Here is a 27,474-nt window from a genome sequence, read left to right on the forward strand (position 1 = left end):
TTACAATAAACATTTATTAAGCTGTAATTTTCACAATATTTTCATTCTGTTCTGAAATCGGTCTACAAATATCTCTACAGAACACTAAAGCCAGTGATTTAATAAATAGGAGGAATGTATGTATCATTTTGCAAATAAAATAAGCCTTATACATTTATGTTTATATTTGATATTCGTAGAATCAGCTTCCCAAGGCTTATGGAACTAAAGTGTGCACACACCACACAGACACACACACACACACGCACACCACCATATTCAAATTAAATGGATTTATATTAAGTGTGAAATCAAATGCTATAGAAAATTTATAAACAGATACACAAAATATGAACTGAATCATGAATACACTGTTGATAAGGGACACCATACTTCACAAATATGATTTCCAGTTAAGAGGGGAAATAATTGCTTCGCTGGATTTTAAGTGAGCGCTAATCACCGTCACCATCACAAGAAATCAATTTAATTACACGGTATCCAGAGATTTAACACACATGCGAATATTAAAGCTGACACTATAACAAAACCTTAAAATCTGCAAAAAGACATTAGAACATATGGTTTATAACACCATTAGCTGCCACCCAAAGGTTTTCAGTAGACAATGCAAATGACAATCAGCTTTTAATACCACCACAATGGAAAGACTGGTCCTGGTGTATCTCCTGCAAATCAGGGAATCATTGAGGAGCAAAGCACAGAATCAGTACTCTGAACAAAGTTTGTTTAACCCAGATACTGTACATCATATTAGTGGTTGTCCAATGCTAATTTTAAGGGTGCTATGTTAGAACCTGTAAAAAATATATAATTCTATTATTCACTATTCACAAGTGAGGAGTAAAAGTTCAATTACTCAAATGACCATAAGCAAAATTTTGCAGAATGGATATATATATATATATTTTTTTTTTTTTTTTTTTTAAAGTTGGGGAGGGGGGGATGACATCATAGGACCTTAGGAATTCCTTTTTACCTGAGCCAGCTGGATGGCCAGAGCTGGCTTTTGGGTTAAGTCAGACAATTCAAACCCCATCAGGGAGGAGTTACCAGGTATCAATCATCTAGAGCTTCTTAAGAAGTAGCAGGAAGCATAGAAATGAAGCAGTTCAGGATTGCTACTAGAGACAGGTTGTGTTAACTATGTTTTCGATTCTGCACTGGCTATGTGACCTGTCATTCCTAACCTCTCCATATGGCTGCTGAATCAGAGACAGATTAGCAACCAAAGTGGTTCACAGCTTCCCCATGAGCCAGCCCTCAGGGGTGTGCAATGTCATATTATAATCCTCCCAACCACCGACTCCGACCTGCATGTTTGCACTTGGCACCCAGTGGGGAATGTTTGAACCTGGTCACCTCCCACCATCCCAAAGTTATTAAGCACAGACCCCCTCTCCGCTTCCTGACCCTGCATGTGACAGGCTTTGGGGGATCCTGTGTGGCATGCTATGCCCATTGGCTTTAGGGAACTGTGTTAAAAACCTTCTTTCAATGCTATTAGCCTTCCTGGGCCATCACCCAGTTACCTTCATAAGGACCCTGGCACAATTCACCAGACCAGCTTTCGAGAAATTCTATTGCCGCATTTTGTTACCAGAAGTGAAATGGAGTATCACTGAAACAATGATGCCCAAAACCCCCAGATGGCAGATGATGCCGATCCTGATTGGTATGGGAAGTGTACTTATGGAAGGCTGATGTGCCACTGGAGCACCTCTGCTAGCATGTCAGAGAAGAGGTCATTCTCAATAGACTCCAGAGGATCCACACAAGTCCAGGAGTTAGAGATAGCTGGTCCTTTCTCTTTTCTGTTTTTGGTGTTTGTTGTGACACAGAGGCACCGGGAAATAAACACTGATCAACTTTAAGATATCTAGAGAATGGAGTGGTAATTATAACCCATTCACAGTAGTCCTTGTCAGGATTTTTTTACATCACATTGAATGAAGTGTTGCACTAATATATTCTACAGCCTGGGAGACATAAAAAGAAGGATTTCTCTTCCAGGTATGAGATATGATACAAAAATACATTTTTTCCATGTACAAAAGAGAGGAAAAAGATGGGAGCCCGGGGAGATGCCAAGTACCCCAACAAGCTTCTGTAGAAGGGAGAAAGAAAAAAAAATCCCAAACTATTTGGGGTTAAGAATGCCCAAACAAAAATCAGACTTAAAAAAAAAAAAAATCAGACTTATGTGTTAAAGAGCTAGAGTTATTCAGATCTAACATCTACGATTCCTACCGGAATGTCAAAGAATGCTCTGCCCTGAAGTGCTATTCCTATTTAACTGAAGGTTCCTTCATTGAAAATAAAGCTGTCTTCCACGTGAGCGTATCGGCCTGTAAGACTGGCCTCAGAGCCCACACTGCGATGTCTAGCTGCTGCCCGAGGTCTCAACGCACCAGTACCGAGGGGCACGTGCCTCCCTGGATTTCCTGGAAGTCCAAAAGGTTTTCCTGTCTAGATCTCAACACAGCACGGTGCCCTTCAGGCCTCGCATGGGAAGGTGGCAGGGAGAACGGAGTGGAGATTCTATCCAGACCAGTGATGGTTTAGGGACTTGAAAGCTTTGTGCACAGAATGCCAATACTCCCCTGGCCAGCATAAGCAAAGCAATGCCCAACACACAAGAGCCAAATGCACAAAAGGAAGGAGGGCAAGGATGGCCTCCCTGGAGTTAATTTTTATACCCTGTGCTAAAATAGATTTCTCTGGAAGTATCTAAATGGCCAAACTGGAACAGCTTCGATCCAGAAACCATGGGTTCTGATGCCCCCGGATGAAGATCTGCCCGAGCTAACCCCGGACAACAGGTATGCGTTTCAGGAAGTGAACTGAATGTGGCAGAGTTTGAGTTCCGTTATGTGCACCTTAAAAATAGAAGTTTCATAAGCATCCTTAAAAAACATCTGCTCCTGTTTTCCAGATATTTGCAACCGAAAATAAAACTTCACAGAAATGCCGTACAAGAGCTGGCGGAGAGCTGGGTTGTCTCCAGAATGGTACGTGGACCGTCGGGTCTTGGTTCCGGCCAATCTGAGGGGGGTCTCTGCAAACCTGCGTACAGGGGCTCCGTGAATGAACTCCCCCCTCACCCCCCGGGGCAGGGGAGGGCAGGGAAGGATCCTGGAGGCAGTCAAACCCCCCGCGGCCTTGGAAGCTGCGATCTGCCAAAGCCCGAGCAAGTTCCTAGTGCTAACTGACAGGCCTGGGGGTGGGGGGCGAGGCCAGGGCGTCTCCCTCCACCCCTGAGCCAGCTGGCAAGGTGCCCCTGCGGAGGCCCCCCCATGGCTGTCTGCCCAGTGAAGTCCCTCTCTGCCCCTGGGCACCACCTAAAATGAAGGCAGACTTCAGACGGAAAGCACCTAACACATGTATCGTAAAAATTTCAGGAAAGATAATTCGGATCTTCTCCAAGGTGTGTGTCTTGCTGCTTGTTGTTCCTGAGAATGCCTTATAAGCAGCAATAGACTTGGAAATGTTATTAGCTGCTACAGTTTGTTTTCCTTCCATGGTCCTGAGACAACCCAAACCACAATGAAACAAACCAAAACCCTTGAGAGCAGACCTGTCCTCTGCAGGTCTAGCCGGGCAGACAGTGACTGTGGGATGTCACCCAGACTCCTGACCAAGGGAGTGGTGGTGCTCACCCACATGGCTCTCAGCATTAGACCCCAAAGACGTGTCTTGCCTGGTCCTTGAGTTTTCCTTTACAAAATGTGGAGGTTAAAATCCATCAAGGTTCAGAAGGGGGGAAAAATCCTGAATAATCTCAGGTTTTCTAGAAATAATAATCTCTTCTTTTAGAAATATGGTTGACGGGGGCGGTGGGGGGGTTGGCTGGGGTCAACAAGACCCAAAAGATGTTTAGTTTCATCCTGGACCCCAACTGCCCACACCCGGAAATGAAAACATCCATCAGCTAAGTCACCATTAATCAAAAATAACAAAGAACGAAGCTCATGGTTTTGGAACATGAGAATAACACATATAGACCTCACCCGCCAATCCCTATGCTGTGAACACACAAACGCTAGCATTGGAACTTTGGGTATAAAGTGTCCAATTAGCACATTCTCCCCCTAGGTGTAAAGTTTTATTAAACTTGACTCGACCTGCCTTTATTAAAAAACCTTACAAAAGATGTATTTCAGTGCTTGAAAAAATTAACTTTAGGCTCTATGCACAGATAAACTCTGACTGTACAGCGAATATGGTTATATCCTTTGTTTAAAAAATATTTTTTTTTCCACCACTAATGACACTTTGTGGGTAGTTAGTTCTACACAAACGATCCTGTCATTCCTCTGGGAACGTGTCCTAAGGGTTGACTTGTGGCCGGAAAGACCCTCACGGAGCGCCACTGTCCTGCTCGGGAATGTTTATTGAGATTGTTTGGGGTTTGGTGTTCTTTTCTTCCGTCTTCTCTTCTGTCTTCTGAGAGAGGGCGCTGGTGTGAGGGGACCCGGCCGGCTGGCTGATTGTCACTTGCCGTTGGCGCGGTCGAGACTCTCCAGCACTTTGTTGAGGCGGATGTTGAGCAGTCTGACCTGACTCTCCAGATGCTCCAGCTTCTCCTCCACGCTGGGGCCACTGGGGCTGCTGCGCCAGTAGAAGCCCATGGGCCCGGTCATGAAGTAGATGGCCACCACGAAGCACAGGGGCAGGACTGCATTCTCCGGTTCCCCCTCATATTTGTGCAGGACATACACGCAGGACATGGAGAACAGGATGACCCGGGCGACCCAGAAGAAGCGGCCAAATACCACGTGCAGGAGGCTGAAGGTGAAGCCCAGTGTCAGGGACAAGAACCAGTAGGCCAGGAGGACGACGCCGACCAGCAGGAGGGCACGGGCTGGGCTGTTGGCCACTGAGGCTGGGCTAAAATACTGCGATAGGCTCGACACTGCAGAACAGAAAAGGAGGACAGTGGCTGGTCATGGGGATGCCAGGGATTTCTCTCCACGTGGGGCCTGGCAGCTCGGCTCTTTGCTGGTCTTTGCAGTAAGGAACCAGAAACAGCTGCCTTGTGACCCCTCACACTAAGCCCTGGGAGAAGACTACCTGCCAGATCCTGAATTTAAAACACCTTTCCTGGCAGGGCAGAGCTTACAGACTGTCCTACGATTTCCTTCCTTCTCGTCTTCTGGAGTCACAAAGGCCCAATTTTAGCCTGGGTACGTGGCTGCCTGGGATGAAGGCATCTCTAGCCTCCCTGGTAGCTACAAAACTAAGCTTTGGTCGAGGAGGAGGTGTTCTCTGGTGGCCTCAAGGGGTTTCCCTAAAAGTAGCAAGAATGCGCCCTTTACCTCCTCTTCTTCTGCCTGCTGGAATGTGGAAGCGATGGCAGGAGTGGGACCAGCTGTCTTGGGCCATAAGGAAAGGGAAGTCACCTATTGGGAAGCAATAAGATGGAAGGTGCCTCGGTCCTAAGGACAACGTGCTGCAAAGCCACCTACCTGCCTAACCACCTACCTGTGAACTTTCACAAAGAAATAAACTTCCATCTTGTTTAAGCTGCTGATAATTTGGATCTCTTACTCACAGTCAAACCTAATCATACATGAAGTTCCATCTTAAGCATGCAGTGAAATGAATGAGTTGCATCTTCTGTGTGCCCGACTTAAGAAAATTTTCAAACAGAAAAGTTAAAAGGATAGTAAAATAAAACTCCTATTGCAACCACCTAGGTTTAACAGTTGTTAACATTTTACTATATTTTATCATATACTTTTTTTTTAACTGAGCAATTTGAAAGATGCAAAAGATCATACTTCAGCATACATATTTTTCCAGTTTTATTGAGCTATAACTGACATAAAGCACTGTATAAGCTCAAGGTATAGAGCACAACTTATTAGATACATTGTGAAATTATCACCATAAATTATTACAATAAATTTAATTAACATCCATCACTTCATATAGATACAAAAAAAAAAAAGAAAGAAAAAAGTTTTCTTGCCCCAAGAACTCTTAGGATCTACTACTCTCTTAATAACTTTCAAATATACCATATCATATAGTGTATTACATCCCTGGTACTTATTTATCTTACAACTAAGAATTTTTACCTTTTGACCACCTCATTCCAATTCCCCCACCCACTACCTCCTACCTCTGACCACAAATCTGATCTCTTTTTTATGAGTTTTTTTTTTAAGATTCCACATATAAGTGAATCATTTGGTATTTGTCTTTATCTGACTTCTTTCATTTTTTTTAAAAAAGTTTTATTTATTCATGAGAGACACACACACACACATAGAGAGAGGTAGAGACACAGGCAGAGGGAGAAGCAGGCTGCATGCAGGGAGCCCAACATGGGACTCAATCCGGGTCCCCAGGATCAGGCCCTGGGCTGAAGGTAGCACTAAACCGCTGAGCCACCTGGGCTGCCTGAGTTTCTTGCTATGGAGTTGTAGGAGTTCTTCACATATTTTGGATATTAACCTCTTAACGGATATATGGTTTGCAAATATTTTTTCCCATTCCATGGATACTTTTCATTTTGTTGACTGTTTCTTCTGCCATGTAGAAGTTTCTCAGTTTGATATGGTCTCACTTGTGTACTTTTGCTTTTGGTGTCAAATCCAAAAACATCGCCACAATGATGTCAAAGAGCTTACTTCCTGTTTTCTTCTAGGAGTTTTATGGTTTCTGGTCTTACATTTAAGTCTTTAATACATTTTGAGTTAATTTTTGTGAGGGGTGTAGCATAAGGATCTAATTTCATTCTTTCACACGTGAATATCCAGTTTTTCGGCACCATCTATTGAAGACATTGTCTTTTTTCTACTGAGTATTCTTGGCTCCCTTGTCAAATGCTAGTTGGCCGTATATACATGGGTTTATTTCTGTGCTCTCAATTCTCTTCCATTGGTCTCTGTGTCTGTTTTTATGCCAGCAGTATACTGCTTTGATTATTATAGCTTTATTTTTAATTTATTTTTTAAAGATTTTATTTATTCATTCATGAGAGACAGAGAGAGAGAGAGAGGCAGAGACACAGGCAGAGGGAGAAGCAGGCTCCATGCAGGGAGCCCGACGTGGGACTCGATCCCAGGTCTCCAGGATCACGACCTGGGCGGAAGGTGGTGCTAAACCGCTGTCCCTGATTATTATAGCTTTTTATACAACTTGGAATCTGGTCTACTTTGTTCTTCCTTATTCAGGATCTTTTGTGAATCTTAGGATCTTTTTTCTACATCTGCAAAACAAAAAAGCCATTGGAATCTTGATAGGAACTGCACTGAATGTGCAAATGACTTTGGGTAAATAATGGACATTTTACCAATATTAATTCTTTCAATCCATGAACATGGGATAATTTTCCATTTATTTGTGTTATCTTCATCGGTGTCTTGCAATTTTCAGAGTGGAGATCTCTCGCTTCCTCGGTTAAGTTATTCCTAGGTATTTTATTGTTTTCGATGCTACTGTAAATGGGATAATTTAATTTCTTTTTTTAGATCATTCATTGTTAGTGTATAAAAGTACTGCTGATTTTTGTAGGTGAATTTTGCACCCCACGACTTTACTGAATTCACTGATCAGCTCTAACAGATTCTTGGTATAGTCTTTAGGATTTTCTATAGATAAAATCATGCCGTCTATAAATAGAGACAATGTTACTTCTTCCTATCCAAATCTGATGACTTTTGTGTTTAAGAATTAATGTTCTCCTCAAAACCACGATACCATGATCATAACTAAGAATACTGAATTCCCTATCATTCATCTCCCCAATCCACACCCCTCCCACTGAGATCCGATCATGGTTCATATACGGCCATGCTGCGTTCGCCTTCTTTAATCTGGAGGAGTCCTGTGACAATGACTTCCTGAAGACTAGCTTTCAAGGTGAGTTTTCTTGCAGAAAGCCCCATATCCTGGAATGGCCTGTCTCCTCATAGCGCTGTTTACTTTTACCGCCTTAGGGAGGCTCTATCCTAAGTACCTTTAACGTTCACCCCAAGTTCTCAAACTCAAGTGTGTGCATCAGCCTCCCCTGGAGGGCCTGTGGACACACACAGCTGGCCCCCACCCCCAGGCCATGGGATTTCATAGGTCCAGGGTGAGCCCAGGACTCTGCAGTTCTGACAGGTTCTGGGGTCTGCTGCGGCTGCTGCTGCTGATCAGAGGGCCTCGCTGTGAGACCTACTGGCTGATGCATAATCCACTCCATGCATGAGGAGAAGGTGGGACATGAGGATCTGGAGTGAGCATGAGATGGGAAGACTTGAACTTTTTTGAGGCATTAAATGTATCCACAGCCGACTGTCTCCCATCCTCCTAGCACCCCATGCAGTCTGCTGCCTCCAATATGATCAGATTGTTGTGCATCAACTAGCTGGCCACTTCACTAGGCCCAATCACGTATACTAAAACCTTGTCCACGCCAAAGGCACAGGGTCCACCCAGCACTCACTCCCTAAATGCCAGGGCGCTGCACTCCTTCATGGTGCCTTCCAGAGGCATCAGGAGCATCTGACTGACTGTAGCTTTGACTTTGAAGCTTTTGCACTTAATCCCAGCAAACGATGAGACAAACCAACTGTTTTGGTCTCAGGGCTCCAAGATTTTGTTTCGATGCGTTCTATCTATTTATATCTATCACAGTAGAAAGAAAAGCTAATTTCCAACAAATTCTTTTTTTTTGAAACACTGATCCATTTTTCTTAACTTTTATTTATTAAGTGATCTCTACTCCTAGTGGGCTCAAACTCACAACCCCAACAATAAGAGTCAAATGCTTGGGACGCCTGGGTGGCTCAGTGGTTTAGCACCTGCCTTTGGCTCAGGTGGTGATTCTGGGGTCCTGGTATCGAGTACTGCATCAGGTTCCCTGCAGGGAGCCTGCTTCTCCCTCTGCCTGTGTCTCTGCCTCTCTCTGTGTGTCTCTCATGAATAAAATCTTAAAAAAAAAGAAAAATAGAATTTCATTGGGGGCACCTGGGTGGCTCAATTAAGTGTCTGACTGTTTGACTCTTGATCTCAGCTCAGAGATCTTAGGGTGGTGAGTTCAAGCCCCATGATGGGCTCCATGCTAGGCATGGAGGCTACTTAAAAGAATAAAATAAGGGACACCTGAGTGGCTCAGCGGTTGAGCATCTGCCTTTGGCCTGGGGGTGTGTGGTCCTATGGTCCTGTAATCAGGTCCCACATCAGGCTCCCTGCATGGAGCCTGCTTCTCCCTCTGCCTGTGTCTGTGTCTCTCATGAATAAATAAATAAAATCTTTAAAAATATATAAGAAATAAAAAATAAAATAAAAAGAACTTCATTATGATTTTGTACTTAGATATACCTACATTTTAAGGTTAATTTTTCCTAAACTTTTTTTTTTATTAAGTATCCTTAATTTTTCAGGAGTTTGAGGTTTACAGAAAAATTAAGTGAAAAGTATAAATTCATTTTTAAATATTCTTAATTTGTTTGAAAATAATAACAAACCCATTATATGTTAACACAAATAATATATTTTTCATGAAAAATAACTGCTTTCCAAAACAAAACCCCTCACAACGAAAACAGTGGAGATATTTTGTGTTTTTACAAAAATCTCTGTGATATCTGCTTTGTGAAGAGGGCTGGTTCTTCAGATCTGGTTTTGAATCCGCAGAAATCAGATGCCAGCCACAAAACATGCGCCACAGGTGTGATTTAAATATTTCTAGTAGCCACATTAAAAAAAGAGCAAAAAAGAAACATCGATGTTAAGATATTTAGCCCAATGTATTTAACTATTATCAACATGGAATTGATATAAAAAACTATGGAAGCGTGCCTTGAATGCCTGGCCTTGCAGATACCCATGAAGAGCCCCAGGGAACCCCTCCAGGGTTCCTCAGAGCATACTTTGAGAACTACTGGACTAGCCTTAATAACCAAAGCCATGTAACATGTACTGCCATGTTATCAAGGAGCTAAGTTAGGTGACCAGAGGGTACAAGGACCCCCAGGGGGATTTCCAGGTGGGGAGAGAGAATGTTAACACAGGTATGACTCTAATAACTGCATTTCTATGCAGCAAGGGTGGTAAGAAGCAACCTGCCTCCCCTGGAGACTCTCAAAATCCTAAATAGGACACGAGCAACTCTGATGTCCTGCCTGTATCCACTTCCTGGGGCTGCCACAACGAAGTACCACTGGTTGAGTGGCTTAAACAACAGGATCATATTCTCACATGGTCTGGAAGGCACAGCGTGAGGTCAAGGTGTCAACAGGGTGGTGCCTTCTGAGGTCAGGAGGGAGAATCCATCCCAAGCTTCCTCCCAGCTTCTGGGGTGTGTGGGAAATCCCTGGCTTTCTTGACTCCTGGAAGCATCCTCCTGATCTCTGCCTTCATCTTCACGTGGTCTTCTCCCTGTGGTTTCCTGGGTCAAGGATCCTCTCCATGTGAGGCTGCCAACTATCCTGGATAAGGGGCCCACCCCCATCCAGAGCCCAGGGAGAGCTGGCTCTGTGCAGCTGGATGTAGATGTCCCTCAACATAGAGAATCGAGATTGGGTGGGTCCCAGAAGTGCACAACGACGACTTAATTTTGGAGCAGAGCCCCTTCGTGAGCCATGGAGTGTTTACAAGGCCAGGCACTATGCTAACTGCTGGGCACAAATCATCATCTGGTCCTCACGACACGCTGATGATACGTAGCATTTCCCATGTGGGGACTCAGGCACAGGGCATGATTTGCCCCGGGTCCCACAGCTAGACAAGGGCAGGCTGGGAATGCAAGGAGTCGGGAGCCATCCACTCCCCACACTATCCTGTGTGGTCATAGCACATTTGGTAAGTGGCTCCCCAAGACCTCAGAGAAAGTAAACAGCTTGATGAAGGCTCAGGACTTAAATGCATCCTTCTGACTCCTGGACAAAGGCACCACTTCCCAGGAAGAGTGTCTTGAGCCACCAGACCCAAAGCGGGACTAAAGCCACGGTGTCCATTATGGTAGCCACTGGCCACAGAGTACTTGAAACGTGGCAAGTCTGAATGGAGGTGTGCTGTGTCATACACAGGCTGGATTTCAAAAGCTTAATACCCCCAAAATGCAAGCCATCTCATTAATAATTTTTCATATTGATCACAAGTTGAAAGGACAATATTTTTAATCTATTGGGTTAACTAAAATACTTTATTAAATTAATGTTTTTTTTTACTTTTTTAATGTGGCAACTAGAACGTGTAACATCATCTGGCATTCTATTTCCACTGGCTGCTCGGGCTAGGGAGGCTCCATTTTAACCAGTACCCTGAAAATTCTGGAGTGGGAAGTTACAGGATTGTGCTCATGGAAACATTTTGCAACAGAATGTCCAACTTTGGAATACAGTGTCCTGCCTTTTGCACACTCAAACTTCTAATCCTAAAAAGCAAATCCCAAAGGCCTTTGGATGTTTTGAAGCTTATGTGCTAAATACGAGGAGAAAACAGGACATGGAAGGGAGTTCTTTCACCTCTGGAATGTGCTAGTTGCCCTCGCCCTGAACACCAGCATTTGGGGCCTCTGTGGAATGATGCTGTTCTGATCCTCTCCAGGGTAACCAGGAGGCTGTCACTACTCTAGCTTTCCACTCCAAGTTGCATGCAACTTCACGCAATCAGGCTTGCTTCTCCTGGGCCCATTGGTGGGGGATGGAAATACCTAGAGTTTAACAATCTGGGCAGGGGGTGAATACGGAGTCCAAGCAGGATTGCATGCAGTTGCTGTATCTGTGTTATGTGTTGACTCAGCTGGACTCCCACGGGGGGTCCTCAGCAGCCCCAGGAGGCTGCAGGTGGCATAGCATCTTGTCAAAGGGTGGTGCCGCTGCCTTGGATTCTTTGCCTGAGTGGTAAGGTGGCCTGAGCTGATCTAAGGCCTCCTACAGGTTGAACTCAGTGATTCAAGGCTGGAGACCGGTTCCCAGGGGCTGAAGGGGACGACACCAGTTGTGAACCAGGGAGACCCACCTATGGGGCCCGGTCTCCACTCCATAAGGTGGGAGTGTCAAAGGTGGCCAGGAGGGTTCTGGGAGACTCTGCACATGGCAGGGCTGTACTGGTTTCCCACAGCTGCTATAACAAATGACCAGATGTGGTACCTTTTTTTTTTTTTTTTTAAGATTTTATTTATTCATGAGAGACACACAGAGAGAGGCAGAGACACAGGCAGAGGGAGAAGCAGGCTCCATGCAGGGAGCCCAACATGGAACTCGATCCTGGGTCTCCAGGATCATGCCATGGGCTGAAGGCGGCGCTAAACCGCTGAGCCACCCGGGCTGCCCCCAGATGTGGTACCTTAAAGCCATAGGAATGTACTGTCTCGCTGGCTGGGGCCAGAATTCTGAATTCAAGGTGTGGGCAGGGCTGTGATCCCTGAGCATTCTATAGGGGGTCCCTCTTTCTCTTCCAGCTCCTGAGGGCTCTGGGCGTCCTTGGCTTGTAGCCGTACCTCTCTGGTTTCTGCCAGGGCCGGCTCCTCTCTGTGTGTTTCTCTCTGTGTAAAAATTTCCCTCCTCTTATAAGGACACCAGACATTGGATGTAGGACCCACCCTAATCCAAGATGACTTCATCTTAACTTGATCACATCTGCAAGGACTCTATTCCCAAATAAGTTCAAATTCACAGGTACTGGAGCTTCTGGGGTGCTTTTGGGGGGACACAAATGAATTCATACCAGCAGCAAAGTAGTGGGGAGATGGGCAATAAACGCGCGCGCACGCGCACACACACACATCCTCATGCACGCGCAGGACCTTACAGCCGATATGGGATGGTGGGTGTGAGAACAGATGGGCTTCCTGTACACAGGGTAGTCAGGATGCGCCCCTTGGAGGAGGTGTCATGTACCAGAGAGCTGGGGATGGGAAAGACCCAAGCAGGCAAAGGGCTGAGGGTGCTCTCGGGCAGGGAAACCTAAAGGAGCCAAGGGCTCTGAGAACAGATGTGTCTGAGAACAGGCTGGAGGCTAAGGGCTGGGTAGGGAGGCTGGGAAGATCCCTGGGGCTGACGGTTCTCAGCAGGAGCCCTGTGCGGATTCCAAGTGCAACAGGAGTCACTGGGAAGTTTTAAAGTGAATGACTTGCCTGGACTAATGTTTGTTTGTTTGTTTGTTTTAAAGATTTTATTTATTCATGAGAAGGGCAGAGACACAGGCAGAGGGAGAAGCAGGCTCCCTGTGGGGGGGGAGCCCAATGTGGGACTCAATCCCAGTCATGGGATCATGACCTGAGCCAAAGGTAGACGCTCAACTGCTGAGTCACTTAGGCACCTAATTTTTTTTTTAATCTTTTTAATCACTCTAAGCAGCACAAGTAGTAATAAAAACAAAAATCACCCTTGCTGACTGGTTGAGAAGGAATGACGGGCCCAGAGAGGACACCGTGTTAGGTGTGCAGGAAGGGTTAACATGGCAGGTCTGAGGCTGCTCTCTAGAAAGGTGTGTGGGTAAGACGGACTCTTGGCTGGCATTTGGGAACTTGGATTTCTGAAGTGTCATATGGTGATTTATATACAATAATAAGTATATATATTTGGTCTCTATCCCCATTCCTGGCACAGAGCTCCTAAGACCTCCGGAGTTTTATAAAGGACGAGAGCAGGAAAGGAGTCTTGATAATTCATAAGTCTCTTTGAGCCACACCTGAGCATATTCTAATGTGGTGACTTTTGGAAAAGCCCTAAGGATGGGGCTGGGGGCTGGGAGAGCCACCCGTGAGTAGAGGGCTGGGATTTCTGTCCTATCCCCTGTCCTCCATGGAACATAGACTGGTTAGAGGTTGAGTAAATCACTGAGAGCCAAGGACTTAACCAATCATATCGGTGTAACAGAGCCCCCATAAAAACCTGACAGGACAGGTTTGGGGAGCTTCCAGGCTGGGGAGCTCAGAGAACATTAAGGCTCTGTGCCGCTTCCCACGGACCTCGCCCTGCACATCTCTTCCATCTGCTATTCTGGCTTACATCCCTCCATAATAAACTGGTAACCTAGTAAAGAAATGGGTTTCTGGAATTCTGTGAGCCACTCTAGCAATGGGTGATTAATATCAAACCCAAGCAAGGGGGCATGGGAACCCCCAATCTAGAGCCAGTGGGTAAGAAGCACAGGTGGGTTTGCGACTGGCATCGGGAAGAGGGAGGGGCAGTCTTATGGGATGAGCCCTTGCCTTGTGGGTTTGCTCTGATACTATCTCCAGATAGATGGGGTCAGATTCAGTTAAATTTGTGGGACACCCAGTCAGTGTCCAAAGAGAATGAGTTTATTGCTTAGTGGTGTGGAAAAAACACACGTATAGTGGGAAGTTCCCTCCATTCCCTGTCAAGGGGGGACTCCCTGTGCCTGGACTGCTTGCACAAATAATGTAGTTTATGCTGACCACCTGCTTTCCTGTGGGGAGTTGGGAATTTTGGGTGGTGCCAGGCAGAAGGTGCCTAACTAAGCAGCCCCTAAAAACACTCTGGGTGCTGGGCCTCTGATGGGCTTCCCTAGTAGACGACACCTGTCATCACAAATGGTTGCTAGAGGAATTAGAGTGTCTTTTCCCCTTTGTTGATGGTGATTTGTGTCCTTGCACTATAATAAATCACAGCCATGAGCATGACCACAATGCTGAGTCCCGAGTCCTCCCAGTGGTTCACTGAACCTGGGGCTGGTCTTGGGGACCTCAACACAGGCTCCTGCAGACTTGTTGGCAACAGAGGTGGCAGCCTGGACCAGGGCCATGTCCTTGAATTCAGCAGATCCAGCGGCAACCTCCTGATTCCTGGGGCAGAACAGCAGCTCCCCCGGCAGGCCAGTTCAGCAGTGTTCTGGGGGCCACACACCACTCCTTCAGCCCTTCTGATAACTCTGTGAATGCCCCAAGCTCTTTATTAAATCCCTTTCTGGGGGCGCCTGGGTGGTGTAGTCAGTGAAACATCTGTCTTTGGCTCAGGTCACGATCCTAGGGTCCTGGGATGGAGCCCCATGTTGGGCTCCCTGCTCAGCAGGGAGCCTGCTTCTCCTTCTCCCTCTGCCGCTCCCCCTGCTCATGCTCTCACTCGCTGTCTCTGTTGCTATACCCATCTCTCTCAATAAACAAATACAATATAAAAATAATAAATAAATAGATAATTCCCTTTCTGCCTAAATAACTGTCATAGTTTGTGATGGATCCTGACAACCCAGAAGCCGCACCTCTGATCCATGTAGTTTGCCTGGGGGCAGACGAGTCAGCACTACCCACATGTACCTTACCCTAAATAGCTTCTGTGAATCTCAGTTTGGATGGGCCATTTCTTTATGCAACTGTTACAACAAAAAATGTTAATTTGTGCCTGACTGCCCCCTCCAAAGGGTCCCCTGTGCCACCCACTGCAGATACTGCGTGCACACTTTGAGAACCACTAGAATAAAACAGTGCCTTTAATGAGTGCCCCCCCACCACCACCACATACCGTCAAGTCCAAGAACATCCAAGAGCTCCATCCAAACTTTCCACAGGGTTTCGACAAACATATCAACCCCCAGCACGAACCTCTCAGTCAGCCTGGTCAGGAACTGCAGAAACAAGAGTATGGTCACTATATCGACTCGGACAACGCCCCATCTCCTAGTCTAGCCAGGCCTGCTGGTTTACATGTTGATGGGAAAACAGAGCCAGCCGGTGATGGAGGCTGCACCAGGAGCAGCCGAGTTAGCCCTGGCACCGAAGTGAGCTCGGCAGGCCAGAGCTGGGTGAAATCTGGTCTAGCCTCCTCCTCTACAGGCCGAGTGGCACACCTATGGGAGATAGGAGGGCCCCACAAAGCTATTTTGCTCCACCTCTGCTTTCTCCTAGAACCCTCCCGCTCATGTCAAGGTTAAGATCTCCACTTTTCTCTGACTCATTTCTCATTTTTTATCACTGGTAGATTCCATCCTTACCCCATTTCTCCGAGAGCTTGGGTACTGCCATGAGGAACAAGGACAAAGATGATGGTGGTTCTCACACGTGAGTGGCGTCACATCTCCTGGGCATGTGGAAGCGCTAGAGACCCAAGTCCCACCCAGCTTTAAGAGCCCGGACCCTCAGAGGGCTTCGTGAGTTCTCCAGGTGATTCTGAAGGACCACCGACTAGAGGAATAGGAATCTGAGGTGCAGTCTCATTCACTTATTTTTTTTTAATAATATTCGAAAAAAAATAAGTAATATTTGGTACTTACGGTACCATGGTATAAAACTCAAAGCTGTGAATGGGAATTCAGTGAAAAGTTAGGATCCCATCTCACTCCCCATGATGCAAATCTCCTTCTGGAGGCATTGTTGTCACCACTCACCCCTCGGGCCTCCCTTAGATGCGTGGAGTGAGTAATGATAGACAAATGTTCTCGCCATGAGCAGCAGCGAATGTGCAGTTCTGCAGTTTTTCTCATGTGACATGGTCTTGGTGATTACTCAAGCTCAGACTGTATGGAGGTGCCTCATTCTCCTTTCAGATGTTTAAGCAATCCCCTACCCATGGACATGTAGGCTGCTCCCACCTGTGCTATTACAGCAAATGGGAGTGACAACACAGCGAGGCCCTAGACTTGGGTTCTTGGACTCATATATGGGCAATAAATGCTTCAGGGTAACCTGGCTACAGCTATTTGAATCCGCCTTCGTGGCTGGATCACTGCCCCAGGACAGGGGAAGGGGGCAGGGTTGAAACAGCATCTAGGAGAAAAAGGACTCTAATAACCTCCTCCATCCCCCTGTTCTACGGCTTGGCTGAAAGCCCATGTAGCTGGGAGTTCAAGTACCTGGGTTCAAGTTCCAGCTCTGGCTCTTACTGCTAACCATGTAGTCATGGATGTGTATGTGTGCATGGTACATAGATGCATACATCCAATATGTCCCAGAGCTCCAGTTAAGAGATCCATGTACTTGTATCTACCCCATCTGGTTTTATGGACATTAAGTGGGATATTCATGGGAGGTGGCTTGAGCACCTGGTAAATGGTCAAAATTCCTACTGACATCCTACATTCTCACAGAGCATTGACCCCAACATGTCCTGCAAGGAATCATCCTTTCCTCCTTAGGTAATTGCCCTAAAGGTATTTGTACATGTAAAGACCATGAGGCCATCAGCTGACTGACAATGAACAAAGGCTGGTCTGTCCATACAATGGGATGTTATTTGGCTATAAAATGGAAGGAAGGTTCACATCAGCGAACCTTGAAAATACGACGCTAAGGGAATGAAGCTGGAATCAAGAGACCATATAGCGTACAATTCCATTTGTATGAAATGTCCAGATGAGCCAAAGCCATAGAGATGGAAAGTAGACCAGCAGCTGCCAGGGGCTAAAAGGTACAGGATTTCTTCTACATGTAATGAAACATCCTAACATTGATGTAGTGATGAGTGAACAACTCTGAACAGACTAACGAAGGCTGAATGGTACACTTCAGGTGGATAAACTGCATGGTACAGGAATTATACCTCATAAAGCTATTTTAAAATGGAAGGGTAAAAAAAAGGAAAAAAAAAAGGAAAAAAAAAAAAAAAGGAAGAGCTGGGATTTAAAGAAAAAAACAGGGCACCTGGCTGGCTCAATCGGTGGAACATGTGACTCATGATTTCAGGGTCCTGGGTTTGAGCCCCACAATGGGGGTGGAGCCTACTTAAAAAAATAAAAACAAATAAAACCCCACACAAACAAAAAGACCACGTGGAGAATGTAAAAGAAAGCACATGTGTCACAGAAAAGAGGGCAGCTGCCCCTCTCATTGGTGGAGGGAGGAGGCAGGATGCATCTTCACCCAGGTAGAAGGCATATTGGTAATAGTTCAATTAAAACTCCTTTTTAGGGGATCCCTGGGTGGCGCAGCTGTTTGGCGCCTGCCTTTGGCCCAGGGCGCGATCCTGGAGACCTGGGATCGAATCCCACATCGGGCTCCCGGTGCATAGAGCCTGCTTCTGTCTCTGCCTCTCTCTCTCTCTCTCTCTCTCTCTCTCTGACTATCATTAAAAAAAAAAAAAAACTCCTTTTTAGGGCAGCCCCAGTGGCCCAGCAGTTTAGCGCCACCTTTAGCCTGGGGTGTGACCCTGGAGACCCAGGATCGAGTCCCATGTCGGGCTCCCTGCTTGGAGCCTGCTTCTCCCTCTGCCTGTGTCTCTGCCTCTCTCTTTCTCTCTGTGTCTGTTGTGAATAAATAAATAAAATCTTTAAAAAAAAACTTATTAAAAACTCCTTTTTAGGGGCACCTGGCTTAGTCGGCTAAGCATCCAATTCTTGGTTTTGGCTCAAGTTATGATCTCAGGATTGTGAGATTGAGCCCCACATCAGTCTCCTCGCTCAGCAGGGAATCTATTTGGAATTCTCTCTGTCTTCCTCCCCCCACTTTCCCCTAAAAGAACCCTCCTTTTTTAAAAAAGAGCTTTACTGGCATATTATCTACATACCATTAAGGTCATGTTTTCACAGTGTCCAAGTTGATAGTCTTTAGAATAGTCACAAAGTTACAAAGTTATACAACCATCACCACAATCTAATTTTAGAACATGGTCATCCCCTCCAAAGAAACCTGTTAGCAGTCACCTCCTCCCAATCCCTCCTCCCCAACCTAGGCAACGGCTAATCTGCTTGTCTCTATGGATTTGCCTTTCCTGGACTTTTCCATACAAACAGAATCAGACCATACATGATCTCTTGCGTCTGGCTTCTTTCACTCATAATGACATTTCCCCTGTTGTACCAGGAATCAGTAGTTCATTCCTTTAACCGCCACGTAGCATTCCACTTTACAGATATACCCTGTTTTGTTCATCCTAACGCACAAAGTATGTATGATTTGTACATGTTGGTTTGCAATTGCATAGCAGTTTTTATAATGTGTTCAAACGGAGGTAAAAGGAAGGGCATTATGCTTTTCTAGGAGAGAGCATTGGGCCTTTGAGATGGCACCAGCTCCCCCAGAAAGGGTGTGAGGAAGCAGCTGTTTTGGAAGGAAGAGATACCAGTGCTTATGCTATGAAACTCTCTGTGCCTCAGTTTTGTCAGCTGTCAACTGGGTCCAAGACAGGATTGGACATTCGGACCTGTAAAGGCCTCCACACGGGGCCGGCACACACCAGAGGCACAGGCGTTGGAGCTGCTAAGGACACTTCTGTCACAGCACTTACTCACACAGGTTCTCCAGGTAGGTGCTTGGAGCCCTGCCATCCTTAGGAAATCCTCATGCCCAAGCATGACTGGTATTGCTCAGAAGGAAGAACAGGCCCATCCTGAAAATGAGCCAGGGCCGGATAGGTTGGAAACAGGGAAGGGCCCACCATTGGTCTTTTAACCATGCACTGGGCCAATTTGCTCTCACCCTGTGGGCTAGCCTGTTGCTTTACCTCCTGCTCCAGCAATGCAGGAGACTTTGGCCCACCTCACCTGGCAAAGATATGGGAGCCCTGAGGAGGATGAACTGTGCTCTCCCCAAAATCCCTCTGTTGAAGCCCTAATCCCCAGGACTTCAGAATGTGACTGGATTTAATGATAGAGCCTTCAGAGGTAAGTAAAGTAAAACAGGGTCACTAGGATGGGCCCTAACTCAATGGGACCTTATAAGAAGAGGACACACACAGAGGGACAGCCACGAGAGGACATGGGGGGGAGGGGGGCACACAGCCATCTGCACACCAAGGATAGAGGCCTTGGAAGAAACAACTGCGCCAACACTGTGGTCTCCATTTCTAGTAAATTCCTATTGTTTAGGGTGGACAGTATGTGGTCCTGTTAGGGTAGCCGGAGCCACTACCAGGGGGGTTACACCACAGCCTGGAGTCTGGAGCAATGCTCCCACTGCCTGCCCAGTATGGATGCAGACTCGGCCCCAGAATGAGGGCCTGGCTTGTCCACCGCAGAAGCTGCTGTGGATGCAAGAGCAGCGGGAGAGGGAAGAGCCCTTCAACCTAAGGCAACTTGAATCAGGCTGAGAGCCTGTGCCCTTGACGTGTCTCCCCCATGAACCTCACAGTTACAGTCTCATCAAGAGAAAAACAACAGAGCCATGGCAGCTGACAGGCATCCTACAGGACCCCTGGCCTAGGGTTGGTCATTACAGAATATTGCCATGAACTGTGAGTTTTGTGGTCCTGATTTTTGCAAACTTTTTGTTTGTTAAAGATACAGACTAACATAGTTAACGTGTCTTGTATTACTTTAAAATATTATTAAAGGTTAAAAATTGATTTTTGAAGAGGGGATACATGTAACAAGAATGACAGAAAGTTAAAAAACAGAAGTTGTGGGTGATGGGTGTGGGGTTCATTGCAGGATCCTTTCTCCCTTTGGGCAGGCTGCACAACGTTCAGGATGAAAAGGTCAAACAAGGAAGACTCAGGTGAACAGACTCAGGAGGCCTGCGGCTGTCACCGTGGGAGGGACAAAATTACTCAAGCTGGGATTTCATTATCCTCCTCTTGAAGCAGAGAGGCCTGGACACCCACCTCTGTCTAGATGGTGTGCTACATCCCAATCTTGCCTCCCGCCCCACCCCCGCCCTCGCCCCATCACCTCCTGGCTCATGCAAACTAGCTCCAAGGAAAATCAGCAAATGTGTCCTGATGAGCAAGTCAGAGAAGTTTCTGTAGTTTTGAGTTTGCCCTAGCATGTGAAGAACACACCAGATGCAAAGACTGCAAGAACGAAAAATCCTGGGACATATGCACAGATCACAAGTGAATCACAAAAGGGAAAGTCACCCTGACGCCAAGCAAGTACACAAGACCTCTTCGGTACAGTTCTTGCCAGATAGGTATGTATGCACTCAATCTAGCCACCGGGGAACAGACAATACATACTGCGGGACACTTCAAGAAAAACTGGTCTAGGGGCACCTGGCTGGCTCGGTTGGTGGAACATGCAACTCTTGATCTTGAGGTTATGAGTTCAAGCCCCACGTTGGTTGTATAGAGCACTTAAAAATAAAATCCTTAAGGGATGCCTAGGTGGCTCAGCAGTTAAGCATGTCTGCCTTCAGCTCAGAGTATGATCCTGGAGTCCCGAGATCGAGTCCCACATCGTGCTCCCTGCAGGGAGCCTACTTCTCCCTCTGCCTGTGTCTCTGCCCCTCTCTCTCTCTCTCTCTCTCTCTCTCTCTCTCTCGGGGTCTCTCATGAATAAATAAATAGGATCTTAAAAAATAAAATAAAATCTTTAAAAGAGGAAAAAGAGTGGTCTGTCAAGACCAGGTGAGATAGCATTTCAGCTTTACTCCAATGGCTATAATCAAAGACAATGACAAAGTGTTTACAAGAGAAACAGGTATCCTCATACACTGCTGGTGAGAATCTAAATGGTGCATCTGTACAGTGGTTGCTTGAATGTCAGTTACCGTGTGACCCAGCAATTCCACTCCTAGGCATATACCCCAAGTGTTGAAAACATATGTTTGGTTTGTGTAAACCTGTATGTGAATGTTTACAGTAGCATTGTTCATAGTAGCCAAAAAGTGGAACCAACCCAATATCCAACAACTGATGAATAAATAAAAGGTCATATGAAGAGCTGAGCTTCTGACACATGCTACACCATGGATGAATCCTGAAAAAAGCCAGCCACACTGTGTGATTCCCTTTGTATGAAATGTCCAGAATAGGCAAGTCTGTGGAGACAGAATGGAGATCTGGGGTTGTCTAGGGATGGGGGAAGGGGAATGACTGCTAATGGGTACAGATTTTCTTTCTAGTGTGAAGAGGATATTCTAAAAATTGATTGTGGTGATAGCTGCACAGCTCTTTGAATATACTCAAAGCCACTGAACTTTCCATGACCGAACTGTATGGTATCTGAATTATAGCCCCATAGAGCTGTTACCAAAACAAGGGGGAAAAAAGGCAATTGGTCTGTGCTATTCAAAAATGGCAATGTCAGAAAAGCTCTCCACACCCCCTACAAAAAAAAAAAAAAAAAATGTGAGGTCACCTTGACAAACTAGAGGACATTGAGGAGACATGAAAACCAAATGCAGTGAGCAATGCCTGACTGCAAATTAGATTTTTTGGAAAGCTCTAAAGGAAATGTGACTACAAACTGATGAGGTTTTATTGTACTAAATGTAAGGGTTTTTTCCTGGGGGGAAGACAATGGTATTATGGTTCGGTAGGAGAAAGCGTCGTGAGGTTTGCACCTCACTTTCAAATGTTCCTGTGAAGAAAAAAACATGCCTGTGTGTGTGTGTGTGTGTGTGTGTGATGTGTGCATGCACATGCGTGGTACGTGTAAAAAAGAGAAAAACAAGGACCTAGGGTGCAGACCCTTTGACTCAGCCATCCCATCTCTAACAATCTGCAGATGAACTTGTCTATATGCACACAGAAAAATCTCTAGATAAAGACCTTTATTGCAGCCGGGTTTGGAGGAGCAAAAGACGGAAAGCTAACAAAATATCAACCACCAGGGGTGGGTTAAATTATGGTATATCCTGATCAATAGTTTGCTTTTTGCAGCCCTCAAAAAAGAAGGAAGCAAAGCTGTAATGTACCAATAGGATCTGGTCTCCAAAATTTATTAATTAAAAAAGAAGGAGGAGGAGAAGAAAAGGAAGAGTGGAACAGCATGCATAATGAAAAACAAACAGAAAACCTATGAAGAGGCAGGATCTATCTGTATGCTCAGAATAATCTGGCTGCTCTAGGAAGGAGAATAGAGATGGGATCCGAGGTGGCAAGCGAATTTCTTCTTTTATCACTTTTGAGCTATTTGAAATGGGATTCCATGCAATTGTGGCCTTATTTTTATTTTTTTTATTTTTTAATAAAATAATTTTTATTGGTGTTCAATTTACCAACATACAGAATAACACCCAGTGCTTGTGGCCTTATTTAAAAAAAAAAAAAAAAAAAAAAAAAAAAAAACACCACCACCACCATAAATGTTAAGCTTCTTAAATAACGACAACAACAACAACTAAAAACACCAGATCTCAGCTTAGGATTCAGATGCTCCCACGGCATGGGTCCAGCTATATTTTTTCCCCTGTGCTCCCCAAGATCCACATCCCTATGCAGCCAGCCTGTGAACTGGGCCCCAACCTTGTCCTAGCCCTTTCCTTCCCTGCCAACCCATCTTCCCAGACCCAACTCACGCCCCTTCCTCCACCCCCTACCCAATGCCTCCAGGCAGGGCACTGGACCCCCTTCTCTTGGCTCCCCCCAAGGTCTTTCTTGTATCACTGTTGAGCCTGCTTTGTTAAACCCTAGGTCCTGTGTGACATAGCTGTCTCCCTCTGTCCCTTGCTCACTGTCACAGCCCTACAACTGACCTCCCTGGCCCACACACACTAAATCCACTCCCACCACAGGACCTTTGCTCATGCTGTTCCCTCTGCCTGGAACACTCTTGTCGCTCTACTTCCTTCTCATTCAGCTCACTTTCCTGGCCACTCTATTCCAGTTATTTCCAATTCTGCAGAGGTTACCAGTGTGGGCACTCCCAGCCCTCTCGCACTGCTTAGCTGGACGGTGGGAGGGAAGGCCAAGAGATTCATTCGACCTTTCAATGCCTTGCTCTCCTCGTCCATAAAAAAGGGAAGATAATAACAGAGCTTCTCTCTTAGAATGGTACAGCCCATTAAGCTTAAACAAAGATTCTTCTTCATTATTATTGCATCATCTTCTCTTATTTCTTTTTTTTTTTTCTTTAATGGCACTTATCACTCTGATATAATCTTGTTTTATGTATCTGACTTATTTATTGCCTGTCCCATGAAAGGTCCTCAAGAGGGGACATTTTGTCTGGCTTCTGCTCATATAGTAGGTGCCTAAGAAATTTTTAAAAATTGTTATAAAATACACATGCATAAAATTAACCATTTTAAAGTATACAATTCAGTGACATTTAGTACACTCACACTGTTGTGCAATCATTACCTCTAGCTAGTTCCAGAACATTTTCATTGCCCCTGTCAACTAAGCAGTCATGCCCTATCTCCCCACCACTTCCGCCCTTTAGCAACTATTTTATCTAATTTCAGTTTCTATGGATTTGCTTGTTCTGGATATTTCATATAAATGGAATCATGCAACGTGTGACCTTTTGTGTCTGGCTTCTTTCATTTGATTTTCAAGTTTAATCTGAGTGCTTCATTCCTTTTTATGGCTGGATAGTATTCCCTGCTTGCACAGACCACAGTTAATCCATTCATCAGTTGATAAACATTTGGGTTATTTCCACTTTTTGTCTAATGAGTAAAGTGCAGCAATGAACACTCATGCACAAGTTGCTTAATAACTTTTAAAAAATAAATGAGTATATCACTCTCCTACCAGATGAAACTGCTTCTTATATAAATATCTTCCACCACTTACTAAAGGCTTATTCAGTACCCAGTATTGTACAACCTGACTAATTGCATTTAACCCTCCAATTTATCTCTGTACAAATGAGACAGAGAGGTCAAACAACTGGCCCAAGATCACTGAACTAGTAATTCCAGCCCTCGTCTGTTGGACAGCAAGCCCCATGCTCCAAACCAGAACATCACGGGTTTATTTTAGACACGGCCTAGATTAGAATATGGGGTGTTTCTTTAAACACCCTCAAACTTCACAACCTACCATGCCGGTCTGGCTCCAATTAGTAACCCCAGGCATGCTTAAAACTACAGTTGCCAGCAGACCCAGTTTTTGTTTAAAAGTAACAAAACAGGGAACCCTGGGTGGCGCAGCGGTTTAGCGCCTGCCTTTGGCCAGGGCGTGATCCTGGAGACCCGGGATCGAATCCCACGTTGGCCTCCTGGTGCACATGGAGCCTGCTTCTCCCTCTGCCTATGTCTCTGCCTCTCTCTCTCTCTCTGTGACTATCATAAATAAATAAAAAATTAAAAAAAAAAATTAACAAAACAATCTCCCCCAGGCCTGGCCAGTCTGGGCTACACTTGGCAGGAAATGTCAGGTCAGCCCCTAGATGCTACATTGATGGGGGGATCCAGAAAGGGTCATGAGGCAGGAAGATTTATGAAGTACCAGTGTGGACTCTAGGCCCACATTCCCTGGGTTCCATTCCGGGCATTGTCACTCACCTTGACTTGAAGTCACTCATGTCACCACTCTGTGCCTTAGTTTCCCTACCCACAAAATGAACACATTAACAGTACCTATCATAGGGTTGTTCTAAGGATGAGTTCAGTTGCTCTATCTACAGAAGCACTTAACACATTTCAAGTAAATAACAAATTTGTACTATCCCTATTGAAGGCACAAACCCTGCTTCAGCCCAGAAAGAATTCTGACCCTGAGATTCTCAGATTCCTTGCCAGAATAGAGCTGTCTTACTGATATCAAACCAGAGGTTAGGCCCTCAAGTATCATTTTGTATTTCATTTCCATAGACCTTAGACTCTCACATAGGACCATCCCCTGACACGAGTTGCCCGTGCTTACACCTGCACGAGTCAGACTTTCTTTTTGCTCTAAAACAAAAGATTTTTGCCTTCAAGTCATTCAAGAACAACAGCATGAGGTAAGTGTAGATTCACCTTGCTCATACCCTTCATGCCCAGGCAGACTGGATGAGAATCTTTTTGCCCTCAAGTGTTGGGTCATGCTTTCTCCCCCCTTGGCCACCTACAAAGCCATCTTTTCCCAGTAGAACCCGAACCTCCACAAGAAGTGTCTGTATACCCATAGGAGAGGGTGGTCAGAAATGACAGCTATCCTACTATTTCCTACTATCATTTCACCAATTAAGATTATCCAACCAATCTGATTTGGGTTTTAATTTTTTCCTCCTCCATCTCGAGCACCAGGAAAAAAAACTTTTTTTTTTTTTTTTTTTTTTTAAACCCTGAAAGTCCTTCCAGCAGGGCTAAGCAATGTGGATCTGTGCTTTGGCCAGGCTGTAGCTGATACTGATCTCGCCATTACTCTGGGCCAGGAAGGCACCAACGATTCAGAATCACCACTTCAAAACGAAGGGGATATTATCATCAGCCCCTTTTAAAGGATAAAGAAACTGAGGCTCAAAGAAATGAAGCCATTAGTGCAAAGCCAGCCAGCCAGCCAGTTTGTAAGCAGCAGAGCCAGATTTTGAGTTCCCAAACCTCAGGGCTAGCTTACAGCAAAGAAATTAACAGGAGGCACAGCAAGAGCTGTACTGAGGGAACCACATTACCACATGCAACTGCCCCTCATTCACTTCCTCTTTCTCGGGGAACCTGGCTCCACGTGAAGCCCCGACCTACCGACCTACCAGGCTCCAGAGTGTAGAGCAGGGTGCAGGGTGAGGTTCCCGCGCTCCTCCCGAGCGCTCTACACACAGGGATCTGCAGGCTGCTAAAAGCTCCAAAGTAAAAATGCTCCAATCAAGGGGCGGCACACAGTAGGAGCTCAGTTGGGTTATCGGGCCAGGTTGCAAAAGCAACAGAGCCGACTGCACTACTCCCCTTTCTTTTCTTGTAAAGTGAAAAGAAAAGAAAAGAAAAGAAAAGAAAAGAAAAGAAAAGAAAAGAAAAGAAAAGAAAAGAAAAGAAAGAAATGAAAGGCCTAAATATCTTCAAAGCAGAAGGAGGAGGGCCTCAGGTGCTCCGGGGAAGTGGGTCTGCGCGAGGCTAGCCGAAGCGCGGGGCTGCTGGGGAGAGCGCAGGGCGCCCCCTGGGCAACCCGCGCGCCGCCTGGCTCACAGTAGGTGTTCATTCAAAGGCGCTGAATGAATGAATGAGAGGCGCGGCCGCCGTCAGCGTCGCCCAGGGGGCCTCCCCGGCCACGCGGAGCCAGGGGGCAAGGTCCGAGGACGAGCGCCTGGCGCCGAGCGGAGGGCGCCCCGGGCCACGCGCGCCCGCCGCGCGCCGGCCCCGGCCCCGGCGGCCAGTCCCGACCCCGGCCGGGCGTGGGCGCGGGCGCGGGGGTGGGCGCGGGCGCGGGCGCGGGCGCGGAGGGGTGCGCGGCGCGCGGCAGCCCCGGGGGCGCAGGCCGGCCTCCCCCTCCCCGCCGCCCCGGAGGCCGCGCCCCGCACAGGCCCGCCCCGCCGCCCGGCGCCAGGTGCGCGGGGCCGGGGCAAGGTGACCGCAGGCTCGAGCCCGGAGCCCACCTTCTGAGCGGCGCGCACGTTGTCCTCGCCGAACAGGCTGCTGACGCTCTGCGAGAAGGTGTTGACCGTGCGGCGGTAGCTGTTCTTCTCGGCGCCGCCGCGGCCCCGCGCCCCCTGCGCGCCCGGGGCCAGCAGCCCGAGCAGCAGCAGCAGCAGCAGCGGCGGCGGCGGCCGCGGGAGCCGGGCCCGGGCCCGGAGCCCGCCCGAGGCGCGCGCGCCCATCCTGGGGCCGGCGGGAAGCGGTGGCGGAGCGGGGCTGAGGGCCGCACCCGGGACGCGGCGGCTCGGCGGGGACCGCGTTGGCGCGCTCGGGGGCCGCGCGCCGCGCCTCTGCCCGCCGCCGCCGCCGCCGCCGCTGTCGCAGCGCCACCGGCCCCGCCCCGCGCGCAGAGCGGCGACGGCCCTGCCCACGCCTCGCCCCGCCCCCGGACGCGGGGTCCCGCCGGCGACCCCGGC

At 46.8% G+C, this 27,474-nt stretch overlaps 1 protein-coding gene across 2 annotated transcripts; it reads right to left on the reverse strand.

Moving 5' to 3' along the window:
• BRI3BP (BRI3 binding protein) lies at window positions 1-27,255 on the reverse strand. 2 transcript variants are annotated; one of them, XM_072802156.1, is made up of 4 exons: window positions 27,019-27,255; window positions 15,429-15,531; window positions 5,319-5,402; window positions 1-4,915 (listed from the first exon to the last, which is right to left on the reverse strand). In XM_072802156.1, the coding sequence occupies exons 1-4, from the start codon at window positions 27,238-27,240 to the stop codon at window positions 4,494-4,496; spliced, it is 831 nt and encodes a 276-aa protein (XP_072658257.1). In that variant the 5' UTR covers window positions 27,241-27,255; the 3' UTR covers window positions 1-4,493. The 2 variants fall into 2 exon arrangements, with proteins under 2 accessions (XP_072658257.1, XP_072658258.1); XM_072802157.1 differs by lacking the exon at window positions 5,319-5,402.
• Between the last annotated feature and the right edge of the window lie 219 nt (window positions 27,256-27,474).

This window comes from Canis lupus, chromosome 27 (assembly GCF_048164855.1).
Source record: "Canis lupus baileyi chromosome 27, mCanLup2.hap1, whole genome shotgun sequence".
In the NCBI taxonomy this organism is placed as follows: Eukaryota; Metazoa; Chordata; class Mammalia; order Carnivora; family Canidae; genus Canis; species Canis lupus.

Bases quoted from the DNA above. Each gene is read 5' to 3' on its own strand.
- BRI3BP (XM_072802156.1), bottom strand. From the start codon at position 27,240: ATGGGCGCGCGCGCCTCGGGCGGGCTCCGGGCCCGGGCCCGGCTCCCG. The intron at 5,403-15,428 runs GTATGTGGTGGT...GCTTCCCAATAG, and splicing joins GGATGTTCTTGGACTTGACG to GTGACTTCCCTTTCCTTATG. The intron at 4,916-5,318 runs GTAAAGGGCGCA...TCTGTTCTGCAG, and splicing joins AGCAGGCAGAAGAAGAGGAG to TGTCGAGCCTATCGCAGTAT.